Source organism: Myotis myotis, unplaced genomic scaffold (assembly GCF_014108235.1).
Source record: "Myotis myotis isolate mMyoMyo1 unplaced genomic scaffold, mMyoMyo1.p scaffold_m19_p_3, whole genome shotgun sequence".
Lineage (NCBI taxonomy): Eukaryota > Metazoa > Chordata > Mammalia > Chiroptera > Vespertilionidae > Myotis > Myotis myotis.
In genome coordinates this window covers 165,720,655-165,745,385 of record NW_023416335.1, presented here as the reverse complement: position 1 = coordinate 165,745,385, position 24,731 = coordinate 165,720,655, and the positions used below count along the sequence as shown (strand labels likewise).

General features: G+C 50.7%; 1 protein-coding gene across 1 annotated transcript in view; it reads right to left on the bottom strand.

The window, feature by feature from the left end:
- The window catches only part of VDR (vitamin D receptor), a 67,906-nt gene that overhangs the window by 21,503 nt on the left and 21,672 nt on the right, over positions 1-24,731 (bottom strand). Inside the window, exons 3-7 of the mRNA XM_036298307.1 lie at positions 22,872-23,031; positions 11,843-11,973; positions 4,280-4,464; positions 3,910-4,030; positions 998-1,169 (exon numbers count right to left, since the gene is read on the bottom strand). Of these exons, the coding sequence (XP_036154200.1) occupies positions 998-1,169; positions 3,910-4,030; positions 4,280-4,464; positions 11,843-11,973; positions 22,872-23,017 (755 nt within the window). The 5' untranslated portion in view covers positions 23,018-23,031. The remainder of the gene's footprint in view (positions 1-997; positions 1,170-3,909; positions 4,031-4,279; positions 4,465-11,842; positions 11,974-22,871; positions 23,032-24,731) is intronic.

Genomic DNA, 24,731 nt, shown 5'->3' with positions numbered 1-24,731 from the left:
GAGACATAGAAGCATCAAACAGACCGTCCAACCTCAGAGGGAAGGCAGGGGAGGGTAGAGGGGGTAAGAGATCAACCAGAGGGCTTGTATGCATGCATATAAGCATAGCCCATGGACACACATAGTATGGGGGAAGGGCATGTGCTTTGGGGTGGGAACGGCTGGGGAGAGGTCAATGAGGGGAAAAGGAGACATGTAATATTTTGAACAATAAAGAATTTTTTAAAAAGCAGTGGTACATTGACACAATGGAGTACTACTTGGCTGTAAAAAATAATAAAAAAAAGACTATTTGACACAGCGTGACACTTTAAATACGAGTATTATACATGCCATTAAAACACTTGAATGAGTGAAAGAAATTTGTATGAATGAATCCATAACAGGATCTCTACTCCAGTAGAACTCCTTATACTTATCCTTTTGGGAAAAAAGGTCTCAGTATGGTTAGGAAATGGCCTTGGGTGAAGGGTATATTGGGTGAAGGATGCCCAGATCTTAAATGCCGGTAAATCTGTCTCCTCCTAGGACTCCTAAGCGCCTTCACAAGTCTTCGTGCCCAACCCTCTCTCCCCTCTAACACTTCATTCTGGTTTCAGAATTGAGTGTGGAGGGTTAACGAGGGCTTAACTTAAAGGCATACTATGAGGATTAAGCCCAAGCCAGCTGAGTGGACACAGCAGTGAGCTAAGAGTTCCAGACCTGGCTCTGACCCACGGGCTCCAATGCTGGGAGTCCTGGCATTGGCCACTAAACCTTCCTGGGCTTCTGTTTCATCATCAACAGGGTGTGGGGCATGAAGAGCTCTCTCAAGTAATGCTGGAGGGTTGCACTTCCTAAAATACAGACCCCTGGGCTTAGCCCAGAGACTCTACTTAGGAGCTCTGCGGCAGAGCCTCACTGTTTTGGGAAGCAGTGGATGTGTGATCTTCAAGCCTCCTTGCAACTCACTCCAGGATTCTAACTCTATTCCCCAGGTGTCCCCACATCTTCTTACCTGAACCCTGGGATCATCTTGGCAAAGCCAATGACCTTTTGGATGCTGTAACTGACCAGGTCAGCCAGGTGGGGCAGCATGGAGAGGTGGGACAGGTCTAGGGTCACAGAAGAGCTATCTGAGTTTTCTTCGCTCAGGTCCAGGTTGGAGAGGTTGGTCGGCTCCATCAAGTCTGAGGAAGGAAGAGGGAAGAAAAGGCACTCCTTAAGGATACTTGAGCCTGGCTTCCTCCTGCTGGGCCCTGTGTGGGCCTCCTGTGCCCTGGCAGCTGGGCCAGTTGGGAATCCCATAGTGACCACCTCTCCCAAGGTCACTCTTCAGGCCAGGCTTCCCTCTAGGATTCCCCGTCACTTCTTTCAGCAGAGCGGGGCAGTAAAACCCCAAATCACAGATACTCCAAAATGAGACTTCCTCAAGTCATGATTTTATGTTCTGTGTGTTGTTCCTAATGCTGCCAAATCAAAGCTAATTTGGAACCAATAAACTTGTGGGAAGCAATGTTTAACCTCACCAGTGATAAAAAAAAATTGTCACATAAAACCTTGACACTTTTCACCTATAAACTAGAAACAAACATGCTTAAATGTTGAGACCAATATTTATGAAGATGCAGGGAACTAGGCAATTTTGTGCACTAAAGGAGGCACCAGTCTTCGCAAGTCACCTCGCAAGCTATTGACAATTATGCATATTCTTTAACCACTACTCCCACTTCCAGGAATTCATCACAAGGAAGACATTCCCAATAAGTGCAAATATTTAGCAACAAGTATACTGTTATCTTTTTTTTTTTAACATATTTTTTTATTGATTTTTTACAGAGAGGAAGGGAGAAGGATAGAGAGTTAGAAACATCGATGAGAGAGAAACATCGATCAGCTGCCTCCAGCACACCCCCTACTGGGGATGTGCCCGCAACCCAGGTACATGCCCTTGACCGGAATCGAACCTGGGACCTTTCAGTCCGCAAGCCGACGCTCTATCCACTGAGCCAAACCGGTTTTGGCAAGTATACTGTTATCTTAATGAGAAGCTGGGAAATAATCTAAATATCTGATGGTAGGGGATTTAGATATGTTATTGTACATTCATACCCCAGACTGCCATGCAACCTTTAAAAATAATATTCTGGGTGTATACTGAGTGAAAATATGATACAATGTATTATTGTGAGAAAAAAGCAAAGTACCAGACTGTGTATGGCACAATTCCATTTCTGAATATGCAAATGTGTTTTTTTAAGAAATGAGTCCTGGCCAGTGTGGTTCATTTGGTTGAGCATCGCCCAATGTACCTAAAGATCCTCTGGATTGTAGGTTCAGTACTCAGTAGGGGGCTTGAAGGAGGCAGCTGATTAATGTTTCTCTCTCCCTCTCCATTCCTTTCCCTATAAAATCAATAAAAATAGCCCAGCCAGCATGATTCAGTGGTTGAGTATCCACCCATGAACCAGGAGGTCACAGTTCGATTCCCGATCAGGGCACATGCCTGGGTTTTGGCTCATCCCAGTAGGGGGTATGCAGGAGGCAGCCAATCAATGATTCTCTCTCATCATTGATGTTTCTATCTCACTCCCTCTCCCTTCCTCTCTGAAATCAATACACACATATTAAAAAAATAAAATCAATAAAAACATATTTAAAATACATAAATAAAAATTACAAAATGGGAGAGATACATCACAGTGCTAACAGTGATTAAATGGGTAGTAGGGTTAAAGAATATATATATATATATATAATTTCATTTTTATTTTCTTAATGTCTACAATAAACATGTACTACTTTTGTATGATAATTAAAAAATAAAAAGTTAACTAGTTTGAATTGTTAAATAAACATATGGTTTACTGGTAATACCATGGGGGGGGGGTGAGCATCTCAAATCAATTAACTTATGAGAGGGTATCAAAACTCCTAAATAATATAAAATTATTATTAAAAACTGAAGTACAGACAAATGTGACATGCAGATGGACCCTCATTGATGCAAAGGAATATGCCAATATCTGGCTCCACTGCCATCTCTGTCCAGCTGGCACTGGGACCCCTGCCACCTGCCCTGGATTTGGGACCCATATCCATCAGTGAGTCTGAAGGGTTCTAGTTCCTCGGGGTGGGGGGAGGGGAGGCCCCAGGCTGAGGGCAGCAGGATTGGGGTTGGCTGAGAGGTAGTGGGTTGAAGGACAAGAGCAGGGGAGGATGAGGCAGGAAGATGAAGAGGAAGGCAGAAAAAGAGCACATAAGAAGAAAAGAAAGGATAGGCTGGAGGTAACAGGTCCTCTAGGGCCTTAATGGTCCCCTGGGACTCTGGGGTAAAGTTGGCTGCAAGGGGATTCTTCCATGCCAAATCCCACCTTCCAAAAGGCTCAGGCTCTGATGATTATAGTTAACAATACTGTTTTGAATATTTGAAAGTTGCTAAGAGAGTAAATCTTAAAAGTTTTCATCACACCAAAAAATCTTTGTAACTAAGGTGATAGATGTTCATTGGTTATATATATATATATATGATCATTATGTTGTACACCTTAGACTTATACAGTGTGATCTGTCAATCATATTTCAATAAAACCAGAAGCACTAAACAAAAACCCCATAGGGCCCAGGCTCAAAATACCATTTAGAGGAGGCAGGTCTCCCCCAAGAAGGGAGCCAGGGGCAGAAGCCTGGCTCAGAGGGAGTAGCAAGAGCTCCCGCAGGCAGACCTTGCCTGGGACCCCAGCTTGCCTCTTCCCAGCGTGGGCCCTTGGGCAAGTTCTACCTGTTCTGAGTTCTACCTGTTCTGAGGACACCATGTGGCCCACAGTGTGACAGGACCATCCTCCCATTGGCAGCCTCGGACAGGCAGATGGGGAAGCTCTGGGCTCCTCTTCCCGGTCACCGGGGAGCAAGGTGTGCGGTCCTGCTTACCTGGGGAGCCGGTGTACTGATCTGAGCAGGAGGAGGATGAGTCCCCAGAGAAGCTGGGCATGTGTCTCAAGGATGACTTTGACAGATGGCTGTCTCCACCCTCAGGCCCTCGAACCGGAGGCTGGAAGGGAAAGCTGGAGTATCAGAAGCTCACATTTCAGGCCACCTTCCTACTTTGGCCTTGATCTCCCACAGGAGTGGCTTTAAGGAAGTTCCATGGGAGGGGGCGGCCTCCCTGAAGTGAGAGGGATGGAGTAGCCTCCATTGTTCCCTTCCTGTTGGACTGGGAGGCCTTGCCCCCCCCCCCCCCCCGCCCCCCAGGCCCAGGATCCCCTTGTGGCTCATCCTTCAGGGCCAGTGGGCGGCCTACCCGGAACTGGCTGAAGTCAGCATAGGTGGGGTCGTAGGTCTTGTGGTGGGCGTCCAGCAGGATGGTGATGATGCGCTGCTGCTCCTCCGACAGCCTGGGCCGCAGACTGTCCTTCAAGGCCTCCTCCTCCTTCCTCTTCAGAATCATCTCCCGCTTCCGCTGCACCTCCTCATCGGTCAGGATGACTGTGGGTAAGAAGAGAGCTTTGGGAGGGCTGGGCCTGCAGCTCCTCCAAGAAACCTTCCTCTGGTCTCTAAAGACACAAGATGTGAAGGCTGCCTCCCCCACCACACACTCAGAGCTCACGGAAGGGGGAAGTGGGTTCCTGCCTCAGGGGAGGCCAAACCCACTCTATGGGTAGAAAATTGGATTTTCTATGTTGAAAAGGCAGGCACCTGAGAGAGGAGGAAAAGAGGCTCAGAGGTGGGTGGCCTGGGCATTAGAGAGGCTGGGTGTGTGCATCTGGACAAACTATCTGAACTCTCTGGGCTTGTGTTTGGCCCGGCTGGTGTGGCTCAGTGGTTGAGCGTCAACCTATGAACCATGAGGTCATGGTTCGATTCCCAGTCAGGGCACATGCCCGGGTTGCGGGCTCCATCCCCAGTAGGGGCCGTGCTGGAGGCAGATGATCAATGACGTTCTCTCACTGTTGTTTTTATTTCTCTCCCTCCCCCTTCCTCTCTGAAATCAATATAAATATATTTTTAAAAAATGACCAGTTTGGACCATGCAATCTCTTCTAAGGCCCCTTTTTTTTGTTCCTTCCTCCATAAAATGTGTTCAGGGGTGGCAAAGTAAAATATCTGCCTGGAAAGATGGACTGCTTTGAGAACTGAATGCGATGCAGGCTGAGCACAAAGCAGCTGCTCATTCAACATTAATTCCCCCTCCCTTCCCCCTCCCCATATTCCCTGATCCTGAGGGAGACATCAGGGGGAAGAGAGGGCGAATGAGTCACGGTGGGGGCCGTCACAGTGTTGGAAGCTGGGAGGTGCTGAGAAGACAATCCCATGTGGCCATTCCCACGTCCAACTTTCCGGGCATGGAATCCAGGCATCGGATCTATTCTGACCAGCAGCGAAAGACTTTTCATCTTTGGTTCCTTGCAAAACAATACCTCCCCAGCCTGTCCAGTCTTGAAATTTCTGCCCAAGGAAGTTTTCAAGTCCTCTAGAAGTCCCCGACAACCACACCTCATTGTTCTAATCTGAGAAGTTCTCTCCAGCTGCTATCCAAGTGTCTGAAGATGGGGAGACCTCACACCCCTTCATGCCGTGCAGGGGCTGGGGGTGGTGCTGGGGCAGCTGCCTGGAGGGCGGGGCTGGTGGCAGGGATGCCTGGCACAGAAGCCAGGCAAACAGACCTCCTGGCGGGGCTTGCCGAGAGCTGACGGCAGGAGTGGGCATGGGGGCCTGTGGCCTGTAGCTACTTGCTCTGTGCTGGTGTTGCCAGGGCCTCTGCCCACAGAACTGGGGAGTTTCACAAGAGCAGGGAAAGCAACCAGAACCTCAGAGTGGGTGGGTTCCAGGCTTCAAGGAAGGCCCATCTGCCCAGGCGATTCAGGAGAGGGGAGGATGAGAGAAGTTGTTGTTGGTGGTGGTGGGGGGGGGGGGGCGGTTTGAGGAAAAGCTTATGGTGGTAGGAGTGGGCAACCAGAGCCTGGGGCACAGCAGAAAATGGATGCCTGCAGCAAAAGATGGTGCGTTCCATCCACAGCTGAGGTAAGCCATACTAAGAAGAGGACTGGGAGGAGGTTGCGCCCAGCTTACTGACTCACCTGCCCGGATTGCTGCCAACCGTCCTCCCACAGAGGGTGTCTGCTCAGACCCCAGGAGGTCAAGTGGAGTGGGAGCAGGGAGCATCCCAGTCCAGGCAGGGTGCCAGGCTCTAGCCTGGAGAACCCAAGAGTAAGTGTCTGGTCTTTCCTGCTCACCCGAGGGGTGGCCAGAAGAGTGATGAGACTGGATTAGAGGGGGCTGGCTCTGCCCGTCATGCCAGGGTGTCCACAGGCTTGAGCCAGTCCTAGTGGTTCTATGAGGTCTCTCCTCTCAGAAACTTCTCCTGGGTCCTTATTGCTTACCACGGTGCAAACTAACGTCAAGGTTCTCCATGATTTCGCTTCTTCCTGACTTTCCAACTTCACCCCCCAGGGCCTGTGGATGTACTTCCGCTCTAGTCGAGTTGGGATTGCTGACCCGTGAACACGACCTGCTCCCTCTTGGCACCATATTTCCACTCCTGCTGGACACCTGTCCAGCTGAGTCTTGTCTCCCCAGTAGCTGTGCAAGTTCTACCTATTCTTCTGCACCCAGCGTACAGCTGGCTGTCTTTTCACAGGAAGCGTTTCTTGATTGCCCTGACCTCTCCTTTTTTAATCCTGTGGTATGTCTGCTTTTTCCTACCTACACTGGCACCCAATTGCCTTCTGCTCTGTAATATTTATGGCTAGAACGGTGTGCAATAAATGCCTGTATAGAGAGAACCTAAGAAGTTCAAGGTCTCCTTCACTGGAACTATAGGCTATTGAGTAAGGCTAGGGGCCACATCCTATAATTCCTGTTTCCCCCATAAAGGCTAGCCCAGTGGAGTTTTCTGGCCATGGTACTTATTCAATAGTCTGATGTATTGGATTCCAACACATCAAAACTGGTTGTCCCTATTATGTGCTAGTTGCCCTGGGCCCAGGAAAGGACTGTGAGAGATGCACCGACACTGCATGTACCCTCCAATGTCAGGAACACACACACTGAAGGCCAGTCCACCAGATCCTGAGCTGAGCTTACCTTTTTATTTAAATCATTGTTACTGAAATATTTTCAACACAGAATGCCTTGTAACAGAACACCTGTAACATCATGTAACCTTTTCTTGATGATTCAGAGGCATCATTCTGAACAATTACTGGACTTTGCAGGAACAAGGTTATGACCTCAGAATTCTTCAGGGCTGTTTCCCTGCACTGCATGACTCAGCCTGCTATGATTTTTTTCTTGGGCTACTTTCCATGGCTTTCGGTCTCCTTCTCTCTGTTAAACTATGTGTTGTCTCTTCCTTTCGGTGCCTGCCCTTAAAAGTGTGCCTTCTCCCCTGAAGAGTTACTTCAAATCTGTTGGGAGCTGGAAATCCTGGTGATCAAGTTTTTTTGCAATAAAAAAGTGTAAATGAAAATGGATAAAATATATAGAGGTTTTATGTACTGGGTACAATTCTAAGTGTGGTTTTGTTTTTTCATATTAACTCACATGTATTTAGTCCTTTTAAGAACCACCTAAAGCAGGTGCCATTATCCCCATATTGCAGATGAGAAAACTGAGGCGGAGAGGCTATATACCTTGCTCAGAGTCACACAGCTAACAAGTAGTGGGGCTGGTATTCATCTCAGGCCAGGGTGGGTCTAGAATCCATAGTTTTTCTAGGACCTCATAGGGCCTCTGATTAGAATCGGCTAAGTGCTCAGTAGGGCCCTGGTCCTCCGCATTGAACACACACAGTGTTCCAATCCATCTGAAGAGTATGAAAAATTAATTAAAGTAGCAAAGTTTGTAAATGATTTACTTCGAAAGGACAAAGTTAAGAAGATTCAATGTTAACCTTATGACACTGTTCCCCTGGATCACTTGTATCAATAGGGACCACAATCCTGTGTGCAGTCCCAGAGGAAGAAATGCTGGGATCTGCTGGTTTCAAACAGGGGCCACCCATCCGTGGGCCTCCCTCCAGGCCACATTGTCTGGTGACTGAATAACTCCTAAGTCTCTCACATATGCAGATGCTATTGTGATTTATGAAATACATCATTTGTTTAAGGGGTTATTAATTCCGTAGGGGTTATCACTGGCTCAGTGAATTGCTACTAAAAATGCCATTACTATCAAGTAGGAGGACATATGTTTTGAAGTTAAAAGCCACTGACCTAGAACAAGAGCAAGTAGGCTCTGAAAGAGCATTTGATGGGCTCTCCAAAGAATAAAGTGCATGAGATGTGCAGTTAAGTCCTTACCTAGCATGTGGGTAGGTTCTATAATTAAGCAAAATGACAAATAACAAAAACTGTTTTACCACAGCCTAAATGATGTGAATAAGAGTTAGTTCCTACCACATTTCATCAACGTTATAATGAAGCAACGTTGAATAAAACTTATTCGAAAATCGGCTGTACATGGATTTTCTGAAACCTGTATGGCTTCCTAGTAGCTTTTCTCCACTCCTACTAAGTTCCTTGCCGAGCGAGAAAATAGCTTTGGGCAAGTTATTCCCATGCCAGCGAATCGAGTTAGGGAGGCAAGATCTGAGAGCACAAACAACTTACAAACATTTCAAATTGTCACTGGTGGCCTAACAGCAGGGAAGCAGACATAAAGGTTTTCCAAACGAATGACACAGATAATGTCAGGTTTGGGGGATCTTCTTGAGCTATAGACCAGTGGGAGATGTAGTGGTACAGAGAAGCAAACATGCAATCATTCAGCACGTTTACTGAGCGCCTACTATGTGCCAGGCTCTGTGCTAATGCTGGGTGCAAAAGATGCACAACTGTGAACATGTTAAACCAGTGAACAGAATACGTACTTCTGTGCAGGACTGGTCTACAAGAAGCAAGAACTCAACTATGAAATTTCTTGGGTTCCAAGGACATAAAGTCAACTAGGACTTGAAGAGAGAGAAAGGGAGACTTCAGCAGGACAAAGTTCTCTTTAGCTCATTGGTAGGGCCCTAGGCAGTGCCTGGAAATGCACGATGAAGGAGCTCTGGCCTACTGGGGATCCTTGGGGGCTGTGCTGGGCTGGAGCCCACAGGTCTGGTCTTTGGAAACAGACAGACCTAGGTTAGAATGCCCATGCCATCATCTTATTAGCTTAGAGGCATGTTCTTCTAATTCTTCTGAATTTCCTCATCTATTAAATCTTAAAGGGTATTTACATATTTAGGAATTTATAAGAATTTAACAAGAGAATGCATGTGTCTGACACATATCTGGCACTCAGTAGGTGGTCAATAAACATTGGTTCCCAGGCTCATCCCTTCCCCCTTCCTAGCCTCCTTCAGGGAAAGGCCACCTCCGTTGCCCCATCAGAAGGGGCCGGGCACCCAGGGCTTCTCACAGGGAGCTGGGTGTCCTACGGTTTACAAATGCTGACACTCAGTTGTCTCTAGGAGGGAGGCCTTGGGGCAACAGCCAGCCCTGGTGATAAATGAGCAGCAATCCTAGGGATATGACTGGGAACTCCGGGCCCAGGGATATGACCGGGAGCTGACAGGCCTCCCAAAGCTGGGCTGCCCCAAGGCAGGGACCACACCTGTCCCTGGAAAAAACTTCCCTTCCAGGAAGTGGTCTAAGAGCTTAGTGCTAGACCAAGGTTTCTATTATTTTCCTTTTTTAAAATTCTTACCCGAGGATATGTTTATTAATTTTAAAGAGAGGAAGGGAGGGAGGGGGAGAGAGAGAGAGAGATTGATTGGTTACCTCCTGAACATGCCCAACTGGGGATCGAACCCACAACTTTTTGGTGTATGGAATGATGCTCCAACCAACTGAACTACCCGGCTGGGCCAAGTTTTCTATTTTAAGTGGAGCTCTGGGGCCCATCCCTAGCTCAGTGTGGCTCCCTGCACTGGCATCTAGAGAGTGGTGGGCATGGGCCGCACTGGGCATACAGCAGACCCAGGGACACGGGTTCTATGGGCAGGACTGAGGCTAGGGTTGGCGTGGCTGAGGCACAAAGCTGATTGGGGGCAGGGGAGGATCCACTTCTGGATGGCGGGCCCCACCACAGGGTGCTCCTGGGCAGGGGTCCCCTGACCCACTCAAGGTCTGCTCCTCACTATGGCTGCAAAGCTCTCCGCGGGGCCCAAGAGGGATCGAGGAGGGGACTCCGAGTTGGAGTCGAGTCTCAACTTGCTTTCTGACTCCAATCCTGACAGCTTTACCTTCATGGGGCTCGGAGGATTTCTAAGTGTTCCTCCTGCTGCAAGCGGATGGATCATCTGCTTCCCCTGAGACACAGGAGAGGGGCTCCGGGACATGAGGGAGGCCGGCCCTGACCGGAACTCCTGGGGCAGGGCCTTACTGAATCCCAGCGGTGTGACTCTGTGCTGCTCCCGGTTGGCTGGAGCCATGGAACAGTCTCCCTGCCCCTGGAGGCTGTGCAGGCACTCCCCGGGGGCGGAGCAGGGGCTGCGGCTGCACCTGGTTTGTGTCCAGCACCGGCTCACACGGAGCAGGACGCACTGAGCAGCGCCTGAGAAGCCCAGGAGGCACCCAGGCCTGCAGCCGGCACGCTCCAGGATAAACACAGGAGCCGGGCGGGGCAGGGGCCTGGGCACGGAGCGATGGGCATGTCGGGGCCTGCAGGCTCTCGTGGGGGCGAGGAGGAACAGGGCCTGGAAACTCCTGCCAGGGCAGCCAGTGTTGGCTGGGGAGCTGGGATCAGGAGTGAGGGGCTGAGACCAGCCAGAGGGGACCCTGTCAAGGCCTGAGGAGGGGCCCCAGGTGAGGGCCTCCACTCGCCTCTGTTTCTCAACAACGGGGATTGTTTTTTCCCATCAAGGAAGAAATTTCCCATCCCCTCAGCCCTGTACTGTGACTTTTCCTCTGGTTCCAGATACATCTTCCTTATACCTGTCCCCCCGCCTCCCCCAGGTCTAAGCGCACCTCCCCAACCTCCTCAGGCCTGTGGCCTAGAGGGCCTAGGCCCGGTCCCAGGGCTGAGTGCAGATTGCAGACAGGAGCGAGCAAGTGGCAAAGCAGGGGCTGAATGTACAGAGGGCACCCATGCCCAGGCCAGCTCAGTGCCCTTGCCTTGAGCCCCCGAAGGTGCTGGTTAGCCCCTCCCAGGATCTACTGAATTCAGCGTCTACTCTGGTTACCAAGTAACTGGTGCCAGAGCTCAGATGCAAAGTCCAGGGGTCAGAACATCTGAAACTGCCCCACGGATCCTCTCCTCCCGCCCAGAGCTGGACAGAATGTCCTGCAGGCTTGCTCCTCTTCCTCTGTCTGGATCTAGAGGGTCATCGAGAGTCCAGTGCTTCCGCTCACAGAATCTTTCCACCCAGTATCCCCTGGGCACCAGCCCTCAGATTTGCTCCCGGGGCCAGAGAGGCTGGAAGGCTGGGGTGGGCGGACCCCGATGCCAGCCAGGCTCGGAACATTCATTCTCCCACCACTCTTCCCCGCCCAACCACAGCAGGCCCTCTCCCAAGGGCCAAAGCACCCTGGGGTCCTTGAGCCTCATTCTTTCCCCTCGGATCCAGGGAGCTGTGAGCACAGGGATGGCATGTCGGAGGAAGACCGACCTGGGAGCTCAGGAAGGCAGTGCCCGGCCTCTCCCTCCCACCAGCCTCACTGGAGGGCTCCTCCTGGCCTCCAAGACCCATACACACAGAGGCTTTCACTCTGGCGGTTCGGCCACCCTCCCCAGGCTGCTGGCCCCGGATGGCAGGATGCCAGCAGCTATGGGGAAAGGGCGGGCACACCCCTCTGGCCAAACCCGCATAAACAGCAGCCAGAGGTTCCTCTGCCCCCAGGCCTGTCCCAACCCCCCGCCCTGACCCCTGGACACTCACACTCCTTCATCATGCCGATGTCCACACAGCGCTTGAGCCGGCAGGCCTGGCAGTGGCGGCGGTTGTCCTTGGTGATGCGGCAGTCCCCATTGAAGGGACAGGTGAACAGCGCCTTCCGCTTCATGCTGCGTCTGCCAAGAGAGGACACGCCCTCCACTGGGTCACCCACCTTCCAGCTCCCCAGTCCTGGCTGCTGTGACAGCAGGAACCTGCCCACAAGGCCCCAGATGTACATTTCTCCCCAAAGGACTGGGCCACCACCCTCCTCCCCCCCAACCATGGCAGCCGTGCCCTCCTCCTCCCTGTCTGCTCTGCTCCCATCATTGCTTCATTTACGTCTACAGCACGCTACCCCTCACCTTCTTGTTAATTACACAGGAAATATATGAGTGAATTAACCGAGTAAAAAAAATTTTTTTAAGTACTGAAATCTGCAAAGTAGCCCTCACTGCTTTTACAGAGCCATTTTGAGAGATGAGGATGCTAGTGTCAGCCTTTACTTCCTAAGAGTCCAGAGATCTGGAAGGCTGGGGGTAGGGCATCCCCGACCCAGGGAAAGACGTGTGCACAGGTGCAGGGAGAAGGGAGGAGAGGCCCAACCATAGCTTTAGACATCAACATAATCTGTCCAGGAGAAGGGGCCAGGTGAGCAAGGGGGAGCCCTAAGGCCTGGCTTTGGTTTTCTGAAAGGCAAGGAAACAAAGGTTCTGTAAGAGTAGAAAACTGTCAGAGGTTCTCGGCTAGGAAGCCAACACCCACCTGGTCTCCACTGTAAACGTGTATCTATGTGTGCAAACTCATTTTCCTGGTTCCGCTTCCTCTCTCACTGCACCAAGGCCACCTTCTGAGAGGCCTCCCACACCCATGTCTTAGAGGCTCCTCTCTCCCCCTCTGCGCCCCCACCCCAGCCCAGCCCCAGCCCCAGCAAGGGGAGGCCCCACTTTTCCCCCAGGACAGGTGGCGGGATTTAGCCAGGAAAGAGGATGGCAGAATCATTTTCTCCCTGAGTAGCATCCTCCCAGGCACTAAGCCTTAGAACTGAAGGCCCAGGTCTGACCTTCTCTTTTCCTGGAGATGAGTTGGTGACATCATCTTCCCCAGATGTCACACACTCATTATGTTTCTTGGTGACAAATGACTCACTGTTCACATTCACTAGAACATAGAGGGATTCAGGAAAAACACAATCAGTTGACATGGACACATGGGGGCCAAGCCAATCTGACCCTAGAGATAGGGGAGAAGAGACCAGAGGACCAGCTCTGCTGGCGGTTACAGTCCCTAAGGCCCGCAGGGGCCCAGTGCACCCCCTTGTTTCATGGAAGGGACCGCTGATGGAAAGAAACTCATCAGTGAGGCGATTCAGCAAGAAGTGAAGGCTCCCAAGTTGGAATCCTTAGGGATGTGGTGCTCATCGTTTAGCTTCCTGGATTGAAGGTGCTATTTCATCCCCAGAAACTCAATGTGCCGCATGCAGCTGAGCCCACAGGCCAGGGGCTCCGAGCAGCTGGCCCTTGAGCACAGATCAAGGTGAAGGACAACCCAGCAGTCCAGGAAGTAGCTGTTGTTGGTTTTGGCATTGGCCCCTGTCCCTCCTGTCACAACCCTCATTACCTGAGGCCAACCAGCAGACCGGGCTCTACAGGGAGGCGGAGTAGCCTAGGCTATTGGGGGTGGTCTGGCCCCGAGCCCAGGCCACCCAAGGCTGTGTCCTGCCCCTGCGGTGACTACCCGGGGAAACACCGTATAGCAGGCGTTTGCCCACCTTTATGGAAATAGGAAGCCTTTCCCCTTGAGCCCCCATTCCTCCCAGCAGCTTCCAGGGGACAGGAGAGTGTGGAAGTACTCTGGGCTCTGTGAGGGCTACCCCAGAATGACATGCTATCATCACCACAGGGCGTCTCTCTCACTCCGGAACGTGAGCTTGGTCCCCCGCCCTTTACTCCTTCCCACTTTGCAGTTCTTGAGGCTCCACCTGTTACCACAAATGCTCAAGCCCCCAGAATGCCCATAATTCTCTAAATCTACTCAAAGACCAGAAGTTTTTAATTCAGAGCAAACTCTCATTCCCCTCCGCCCGCCCCCCCCCCCCTTTTTTTACAACTGGGCATTCCCCCACCCACCCCCCTGGGGCTGAGGGGCTATATCCTCCCACCCACTGCCCTGTCAGGCTCAGTGATCTTCCTGTTCATTCTCTGGGCCATGGGCTCCAGGAGGACACACACAGGGCACCTCCAGACACATGAGCCAAAGCCTCTCGCCAGCCCCGGCTGTGGAGAAAGCAGTGCCCTTGCTTCCAGCTTCATAGTTGCAGTATGAAGCCTAGGAGTATTGAGGGAAAGGGAGGAGGAAGAAGAGGAGGAAGGAGAGATGAAGAGGAAGAGGAAGGAGGAGGTGGGGGGGGGGGGGATGGGAGGGAGGGAAAGAGAGAGGGAGGGCGAGAGGGAGGGAAAAAAGCAGAAAGTTGAAAGTCCTCGGGCCAGGCACATTATCTCACAGCAGGGGCCAGACCTGTGGTGAGAATGCCACCCATGCTTCTCACTCTTGGCCACACCTTGTCCCAGCGCTCACCAACCTTGCAGGGCATCTCTGCATTATTTGCGCAATGCAGAAAGTCACCTATAAACTTACGAAGCTCTTCAATTATTATTATAAAAAAACACAGTCAGCAGCTCTCCCCTGCTCCTCTAAAGGCCCTGGAACTGTAGCAGGGAAGACGGAGTTTACACATCACCTGGAGCATCATCGGACTCTGGAGTGGGTCAGCTTTGGGGGATGGGAAGCTCCCTCGCCAGTTCACCAGGCAGCCCCAGGTCTTTCGTGGAGCCCAGGTCCCAGAGCAGCCCCTCAGCTGTGTCTGGCCCAGCACGGCTGTTTGCCGGGACACAGGTCCCGAGGGCCCCACATCCTAGCTCTCCTCCTGCCTCCCAAGGACACTTCCACGCGTGCCCCCGAGGAGTCAGAGCCGGACTGGCCAGGCCTGGCTCTGTGCTCTGTCCGGAAGACGCACTGCCTTCTTCCCAGCGCGAATTGCCTGTGAGCCTCGGGTTTCCACGGGAGCCTGTTGCCTTTGCTGCTCTGACCCTGGACCCCGTCATCCTCTGGACGGTTGGCAATTATACCCCAGTTCAGGAGGGGGAGGGGCGGTGCAACAGGGCTAAACATAGACACCGTTTCTAGAAAGTCAGGGGTGAGAGAGGACATGGACCAAATCTCATGCCAGAGACCCGTTCACCAAGGCACGAGAGACAAGCAGTTCACAAAAGCATAAAGTGCCTGGGGCCAGGAGAGTCTCGGGCCTGGGACAGCAGGGTCCTTTGCCAGGAGGTGACCCTGCCAGCAGAGACACAGCTTGCAAAACCTGAGCCTGGGGCCAAGTACCAGCTCTGGGCCCTGTCTCTGCTGCTGCTCTGAGTGTCACCGATCTCAGAACCTGGTCTGGATACAGGAGTCTGGTGGGTGGAGCTTCCGGTAGGAAAGACCAATGTGGCCTGACAGGTGGCACCTACATGCCTGTTTGTATGTGGTGGCATCCAAGCGTTCTCAGCAGGCGATTTTAAAAAATCAACTTTAACAGAAGGTAGGTTAACGACGTAGCAAAGAGCACAGGCCTTATTTTTTTGGAGGGCAGTTTGGCAACATCTACCACCATGTAAAATGCACAGAGTCTCTAACACAGTAAGTCTACTTCCAGGAATTCATCCTGTGGGTAATTCAGCCCATGGGCCCCAGGATACGTGCAGAGGGTGGTTTCTGCGGCACGGAGAAGCCCAGGACGGAGCCCAAACGCCCAGCAGTGGAGGCCTGGTCACGGAGGCCGAGGGCAGCAGACAGAAGGAGGTGGCTGTGGGCAGGACACAGGAGGGATGCTGGGACGGGAACAAGCTTGAAGAAGCGTTCCTCACCAGATCAAAGCAAGGCACAGAATGGCGACTAGAATATACCCACCCCTCCCCCACTTTTATATAAATAATCTGAGCTGGTAACAGTGACAGCTTCTGGGGAGGAGCTAGGGGCCTGAGAACTGGGTGGGAAGGAGACTTAATTTTTTCACTAATATGTCCTTTTGAACGGTTTGCATCTTTAAAAAAAACATCAAAAACCATACGCAGGGGTTTGTTTTTTTAAACCAAAAAAATCTACCATCCGCTATAACTGTGTAACAATTTAAAAGGAGGTACAGCTTTGGTTAGATTTGGATTTAAATCCTAATACACAACCGCGGACACGTTACTTAATCTCCTCAGGCCTCAGTTTCTGCATCTGTAAAATGAAAGCGACCCCACAGAGAAGGTGTGAGGATTAAGTAAAGTCCGCAGGACTGGACACAAAGTACACACTCACTCAAGGGCAGGGAGAGGCAGGGGGAGGGAGTGCTGCCAGGGGGGCGGCTGCAGAAGGCGGTATTGCTCCATCCCAGCGAGAACCTGAGCACCTGGGAGCCAACACCAGGGCTCTGCAGGCCGCAGAGGCTCTGAATGTGCTGTTGCCTTTTATGTTGCTGCTGCTGGTGTCTCAGGCCCGCAGCCCTTGTGGGAGTTACAGGACGGTTGTCCCGTTTCCCTGAGCACCAGCCGGTCTCCGCGGAGCCTCTGACTGGAGTAAAGGTCGCTTAGAGCCTCCTGGCCCAGCCCTTCCTTCTTCGCACCTGACAGCTAACTTCTGCGCAGGCCCCTTTTCTCAGAGATCCCCGAGGACACGTCACAGTCACGGGCGTTCCAGGATCCCTGATGGAGGAGAGAAGAGGCTGACCTGTTCTCAGAAACTAAGATACTGGAAAGGGAAAGCATAATTGTCGCTTACTCAGCCTTTTCATGCCAGTCCTTCACCTATCACCTGTTACCAGGCTCTCAGCACCCTTCCAGAAGAGGGATTATCCCCCTTTTCCAGGTGACACGCAAGGGCCCAAGTGACATCACTTGCTTCGTGTCACACAGCTAACAAATGTGAAAGCTGGGATTAGAGTCAAGTTCTGTTTGATTCCAAAGCCTCTGGGGTTCTCACGTAATACGGTCCTTATTAGGAATCTCCCAGATCTCAGTCGCAGAGAGAGCAGCAGTCAAAAACATGCCCCCAACAGCCCGAGAGCATGTTTAAAGGACTCCCCTGGACTCACAAGCCACGGACAGAGGCACACCCGAGCTGTACGGCTTGGAAGTGTGGGTAACATCTGGCCGTTCTCTCTGCTGGCCCTACATTACCATCGTGCAGAGTGGACTCATGCCAGGGCGCCCTGATAAAAGTGCTGAGTTCCCAAAGAAACAAAACACTGGCCCAAAAGACATGTAAGGCCTTCATCACCTCTTTGCAGCTGCCTTTCCTGACAACTCCAGCGATCTTCCCTTTCCAAATACTCCGGCCTTCTCTCCCCAAGCTTCCAGCATTGCTCTTAGCCCATCCATAGAGAACGTGCCCAGCCCACCCCTGCTCTCTTCCATTCACACCCCTGAGCAGCTGTGGCGGGAGGCCAGCACCAGGCTGACCTGGACAAAGTTCCCCCAGCAACACTGACTTCTTGGTGACTCATTCACTTGTGCCCATTGAATGGCCTGTGCGGCCTCTCCTCCCCTCCTCTCTACGTATTTACTCCATTGACATTTAAGCACTTTGAGTGTTAAGTCATTGGACACCTGCCCCATTTCTCTGCTTCCCTTCACATCACAGTTTCTACAAATTTCAGCTGGGGAAACTTCCCGAAAGAACATTTCTTGTGTTCCTGTGTCTTCATCAGCCTTCCCGTTGCCCCCCTGCACGCTACAAGACCCATAACTGACAAAGTCCCTGAGAACTTCAGGGCTAGCAATTGAGAAGGCATTTCTCCACACTGTCTTTGTTCAGTTGGCACTTTGCAACATACAGCTTCACAGGGTTCTGATTAAGGAGAGGTTAACAGGAAGGATGAAGACAAGACGGAGAGGCAAACAGTGACCGGCTTCTCAGTCTTGCCTTCCAGGACATCCTCTTAAACTTCACCATGATCTTCATTCTCTCTATCAAGGGACCCCTCTGGTTTTCTTCTCTGTCCTTCACACCATTCCCTTCACATTAGAGCCTGGACAAAGCCTTTCATGACCAGAGATTCATGCACACCCATAGGTCATCCACTACATAATATACTTTGCAGGAGTCCTACATATTTCCCCCTCTGGCCCTTACTTGTACTCTGGTTGTTAACATATAGCCAAGACATATAACCATCTACAAGCCTGCCCATGCACTGGACATGTCATCTTTCTCTGAGGATGTCCATGTATTCCAGAGGAGCAGGAAGCAGGAGCAACATGAATTAGCTTGTAGGAGGACTGGCTCACAACTGTCTCTAATTCCTGACCATACAGCAACAGAACTGTCCAGCCTTCATCATCACACTTCACTTTAATTGTGAGTCTTGGACCTACTGGGATGGCCTAAGTGTCCCTAAGTGCAAGAAAGCTGTGGTGTACTTTACAGGGAAAATACATGTTCGATAAGCTTTGTTCAGACATAAGTTCAATGTTAATAAATCAACAATATGTATCAAACTAGAGGCCCGGTGCATGAAATTTTGTGCACTGGGGTGGGGTGGCAGGGTCCCCTCAGCCCGGCCTGTGCTCTTTTGCAATCCGGGAGCCCTTGGGGGATGTCCAGCAGTTGGACATCCTTAGTGCTGCCACAGAGGCTGGAGAGGCTCCCATCACCACCTGTGCGCTTGCCAGCCGTCAGCCTGGCTTGTGGCTGAGTGGAGCTTCCCCTGTGGGAGCACACTGACCACCAGGGGGCAGCTCCTGCATTGAACATCTGCCCCCTGGTGGTCAGTGCACATCATAGAGCAGTGATAGCGAACCTTTTGAGCTCGGTGTGCCAGCGTTTTGAAAAATCCTAACTTAACTCTGGTGCCGTGTCACATATAGAAATTTTTTGATATTTGCAACCATAGTAAAACAAAGACATATTTTTGATATTTATTTTATATAGTTAAATGTCTTTTAACAAAGAAAAATCAACCAAAAAAATGAGTTCGCGTGTCACCTCTGACACGCATGTCATAGGTTCGACATCACTGTATAGAGAGCAGTTGAGCGGCCTTAGCAAATCATTAGTATATTACACTTTGATTGGTTGAATGGCCGACTGGATGGCCAGACACTTAGCATAGTAGGCTTTAGTATATAGGATAAGGTGCTTAAACAGAAAACACACACAAGACAAGGTTATGTATTGATCTATTGATGAGATGTTGTGATCAGAACCTCACAGGAAACTGACCTTGTATTTCCCCTGGGAGCTTGATTATGAGTTTTGGACCTGCTGGATGACCACAACTAGCTCCTAGAGCAGTTTAGTTTGACTACCTTAGAAGTCAATTAAACACTAATGGTCAAACAGGATTACTGGTCCCCAGGGCTTGAAAAATAGCCAGTGACTCAGCACTAAAGTGATGCCTTTTCCTTGAGAACTGGCTTGAAAGGGTTGGGTGAACTCCTCAAGAGAAAGGACTTGGTTGCCTTATCTTTGTGTTCCCAAGCTTGCAGTGCTCGACGTAGATGGTACCCACCACTGACACTGGGTTCAGGATTTCACAGACATAGTGACAAGGGATTCTCGAACATCTATTTGAACTAAACTAAAATGGAAGAATACTAAGTTGATTTGAATGAAGCTAAGGAGAAAAGGATAAATTATGTAAATCCAGTCCATTCTTGTTATGCGAGGTAGTTACATTCTATAAAGTCAACCCTAACACTGAATTAGGGAACACTGAACCACTGCTTCTGGGGGAAATACAGGCTTAGCCTGTGAGCCTCCAATCACAACATTTTCGTCAACTGACCAATACATAACCTTGTTTTGTGTGTGTTTTCTGTTTAAAGACACCTTATTTAATATATATGCTGCTGATTTGTTAATATTGAACTCATGTGTGAACAAAGTTTATCTTAACGTGTATTTTCGTTGTAAAGCACTTCACAGCTCTCTTGCACTTGGGAACACTTGGTGGCACTTCACACCAGGCTTGGGGGCCATCTGAAACAGTGAAATCATCAGCACAAAGCACACATATGCAAAACACTTGTTACTAAGTGGACTGCGAAAAGGACACTTGTTCAGCACAAGAGCTGAACAGAAGGCAGAAGAACATGGCCCTCAGCTGGGAATGTGTGCATTGGGAGACTCGAACTTTTTACCGCTCTGCACATGCCCACAAATGACCACAGAATTGCTCAAGTATTGATTTTGAGGTTACAAGTAAATTTTAGCAGGTGAGCAAATTTGCAAATACAGAATTCACAAATAATGAAGATCGATTCTGAGTGTGTGTGTGTTTATCAAAAACTCAAACCAAACCCCACCAGAGATGTTGATGCTTCAGATAGTGCAGCCAGACTCAGTCATCAAGACAGGGACAGTAAAGACACAAGCAGACCGAGGACAAGGTAACAAGATAACAGACCCAGAGCCATCCATGTCACCACAGATCAACAGTGTGGCTATGTTGCCTGTGGACACACTAGGCTACCATATCCCACCCTTAGCTCCTCTCTCCAAGATTCCTTAGAGCAGCGGTTCTCAACCTGTGGGTCGCGACCCCTTCGGCGATCGAACGACCCTTTCACAGGGGTCACCTAAGACCATCCTGCATATCAGATATTTACATTACGATTCATAACAGTAGCAACATTACAGTTATGAAGTACCAACGAAAATAATTTTATGGTTGGGTCACAACATGAGGAACTGTATTTAAAGGGCCAGAAGGTTGAGAACCACTGCCTTAGAGTCTATTCCTGGCTCATGGCCAAAACCCCTGCCTGCAAGTCCTGGCATTATGGGCAGCATGCTGTTTTTGTCTAGTTCAAACTGTTGTTCGAGAATCCCTTGTCACTTTTGCCTGTGAAATCCTAATCCCAATCCCAGTGTCAGTGGTGGCTACCGTCTTTGTCCATTTTGTCATCTCCCACACTTGGCCCTTGGCATGAGAGAACCCATCCTCCCTCCACCCAGATTCCTCACCCAGTCTTGTCCCAAGGACTCAGAGTCTACAGGTATGTCTGAGGGCAGCAAGCATGGATGCACAGAGATTTGAGCTACTCTAGTAAGGATCTGACCTCCAACATGCCATCATCCAACCAGCAGCCACCTAAGGGTCCTATCTCCCAGAGTTGAACCCAGCAGTAGGTGGCCTGGAAAAAAGGGGACTTACGGGTGGGGTCCATAATTAATCAAACAGCCCAAAGAGCTGCTGCAGACCTTTGGGGAGATGTGACCTGCCTTCTCACCAGCCCCGTGGGACTGTGGGACTCAAGATCAGGAGTCTCCATATTAGTAACTCTGAGCCAATGTCTGGATTGTAGATGCTCATTAAAATCTGATGAGGGAATGTGTGAAAAGAAAACACAAAAGGGGGGTGGATGGCTGGAGAAACTTTCGTTATTTTATTAGGGAGGGGTTCTACTAAGAACATCAGTGTTGACCCATCGACTAAAAAATAATATACTTATCTTGCACTTTATGTTTTTTTCAAAGCACTTTTATATACAATCCTGTTAACCCTCAGATTAACTGTACATAGTAGAGGGATTATATATTAATGTACCATGTGGTTTAGTTGAAGTAACTGCAACATGGAGAAGTCAAGAGATTTGAGCAAGAACATACAGTTAACGAATGGCATGGCCAGCGTCCCAGCTCACACATTTCTGACTGGTTTCGTGATAGGAAGCAGGCCCTCATGTGCACCCAGACTCCCCCATGATCACTGAGGAGCAGCTCCTCATCCCCAGGCCCTCACAGGAAAGGGTCCAGGTGCCTCCCGGTACCCTCGGCCTGGGCTCTGGAAGGCCCACCCTGCAGGAAGTGCAGGCTTCAGGCCAGAGGAACGAGAGACGTGGCAACAGAGTCAGAGCCAGCGATGCTGCCGGTCTGGTTCCCCAAGCTGGGGAGCGGGCATCCCGTGCCAGGCCAAACAGGCAATTAGCACCCACAGAAACCCCGCTGCCCAGCGATTACTCAAGGCAATGAAACTCCCGGCCTGCTGATTCCCGGGACAGAGGGCAGGTGAGCCTGGAGCCTGTGTTTATAGAGGGGACACACACAGGTCCCGAGGCCCCTGATTCACTCTGTCCTCCAAGCCGAGAGCCCAGCAACTCAGGGAGCCAGGCTGACCTCCATGTCCTTGTTTTGGACTAGGTTTGCTCTTTCCGCTCTTGGTGGCTGCAGCCCTGTCCTTCCCTTTGCCTACCTCCACTCAAGACTCCTGCATAGAGCTCCTTTCCGGATACCTTCTTCAGGTTTCTCTCCCTCCAATATATGCCCAGTGCTAATTCCTCATGGCTCCCAGTCCCATACCGTAGTTCATCACCTTCCCATCCTCCTTTCCTGGCTTTGGATGGGAACCGCCTTCCTTTCCTTACCAGTACTTTCCCCACACCGATCCCATAGGTAATGCTGGGCTCACAGAGAAAGAGAAGAGGCAGCTGGTAGAGAAATTGGCGCTGGCCAAACAGCACACCGCTGACACTGCCTGGGATTCTGAGGCTGCTTTCCAACCCGGGACAAGCAAGCCACAGGGGAAGGAAGATACGGGCAGAGATCAGGGATGGAGGTCCGGCCCGGGGTGCAGTTTCCCTCATTCCAAGAAATAGTTTGATTTGGATGGGAGGGCAAGCTCTGAGGTCAAGGTCTTGGGCTTCCCCAAGGACATGCCTGTCTCGTGGATTACAAAGCTGTTCATGTCAACGGGGGAGGAAGTTCACTGGGAAGGACAGACACATGGGTTAGTGCAGGGCGCTGTGGGTCAAGGGAGAATGGAAAGATGGGGACCTGCACAGTGGCCTCAAGAAGGCATTTTCTTGGAGGGTCAGAGGACACAGATGGAGTGAGGAGAAGGGTGGGAGGAGATACCCCTTACCAAGACCCTGTGGCTCCCAGTGGCTGTGAGAACTGGCATGTGCCATGGGCACGGTAAGGAAGGAGACATGGAAAATGCAGGGGTTTTCTTCATGGGAAATCTTGCTTCCTCTCCTTCTTCCTGCCCTCGGGGAGGACTCACCTGAAGAAGCCTTTGCAGCCTTCACAGGTCATCGCGTTGAAGTGAAAGCCTGTGGCTCGGTCTCCGCACACCCCACAGATTCGAGGCACATTCCGGTCAAAGTCACCAGGGTCAGGCAGGGAAGTGCTGGCCGCCATCGCCTCCATCCCTGCAAGAACAGCTGGCAGGTTGTGGCCAGAGCCAGAGTCAGTGCCGGGGCCAGCGGGCATCCTGGGCACCCCCTGCCCCCATCTATTGGGAGCTCTGTGGAGCTGGGCAGCTCCCCGAGGCCTGAGCAGGATTTCTTTGGTGCCCTCACTACATGACTCTCCACATCCCAGCTTACCCTCCTGGTCACCAGCAGGAGCAGGGCTCCCTCCCCCAAGAAAGCAAATCTGTGGGTAACGCTGTGGTGAAGTTGCTCATAGCCTGGGGGCAAAGGCTGCCGCTGCCACTTACTAGCTGGGCTACCCTGAGTGAAGTGATTGGCTTCTCTGTGCCCCACTGGCCTCGTCTGAAGAATGGAGTTTTACTTTAAAGGTTGAGAGGAAGGACTATATGAATGAACATATGTGCACCACTGGCATCAGCTCCACTGGCATCAGCAGCAGGTCAGAGGCCTCTGTGTTGCCCAGAGCCCAGTGCCCCTTCAGGAGAAAAGGAGAGGACCACCCATAGCCTCAGACCTCACATGCAGAGAGGACCTCTCATCCCCTCGGTTCTTGAAGGCGAGGGAATAAAGGACTCACACGCCCAAATCTGGGCCCTTGTCACTCCTGTCCCAGTTCCTCACAGCCATCCGGCTCAGGACCCACAGGCCTTGTGCCCCTGCTGTGTTTACCAGGGTAATCAAGCTTTTTCCCTCTCCCCCCCCCACCCCCCCACCCGCCCAGTATAAATTTAGCATATTCTTTTCAATGTCTTTCTGAGTAATGTGAGTCATATACAATGAACTGATTTTGTTTTCAGAGATGGCTTTTATAAATAAGCATTATCATCTAGAGATGGATTTCAAACTTGAGAAAAGGGGGAAAGAGATAGAAGGAACAAACTATAATAGTTCAGAGAAATCCTTTTCAGGAAACAGCTGACGTGACTCTCCCATTGTGCACGCTGGGCCCTTGGCTCCACCTGCTGCCTCTGATCCTGAACACAGTCAGCCTCAGAGCTGCTTCTGGGGCACCTGGGGCCTCCCTGAAATGGGTTCAGACCCTGCTGCCTCCCAGCTTTATCTGAGTCTTCGCAAGGGTCATCACAGGTGTAAGTGGCCCCTTGGCCCCACAGTAGGAGGGTCCCTCAGGTCAGAAGAAAAATAAGAGAGAAGGCCAGTTACGAGGGGATAAGCACCCTTCTGTGCACCCTCCCACCCATGCTCTCTGGGCCAGGGTTTGACACTTCAAAGCCCATGAGAGTTTTATTTCAGTTCATCTTCATATCACCCCAATGCGGGAAATGCTATTATCACTCTCTTTACACATGAGGCCCAGAGAAGCCCAAACCCTGAGGTATCTCTAGCAACTATGATTATAAAATGCACAAAATGAATACTTAATTTTTAAAAAGTTCCACAAAGAGCTTCAAGCCAAGGGAAAGTGGGACAGATAAGGATATGGAATGTCAGTCCCAAAGGCACAGAGGAGCCCTGATCGCGGACAGGTGTAGTAGGTCCCCTAACTTTCTCCTTCAGCTCTTCTTCTGCTGGGAACTTTAATGTAATAATAGTGACACTGTTACCTCTTCCTATTGCAGCTAGATTGACACTTGTTCAACTATCATGTTTGTATATACTGAGAGAGAGAGAGAGAGACAGAGAGAGAGAGAGGTGTGAGGGGAGAGAAAGAGAGAGAGACAGAGGAGCAGAGAGAAACACGTTCAAATAAA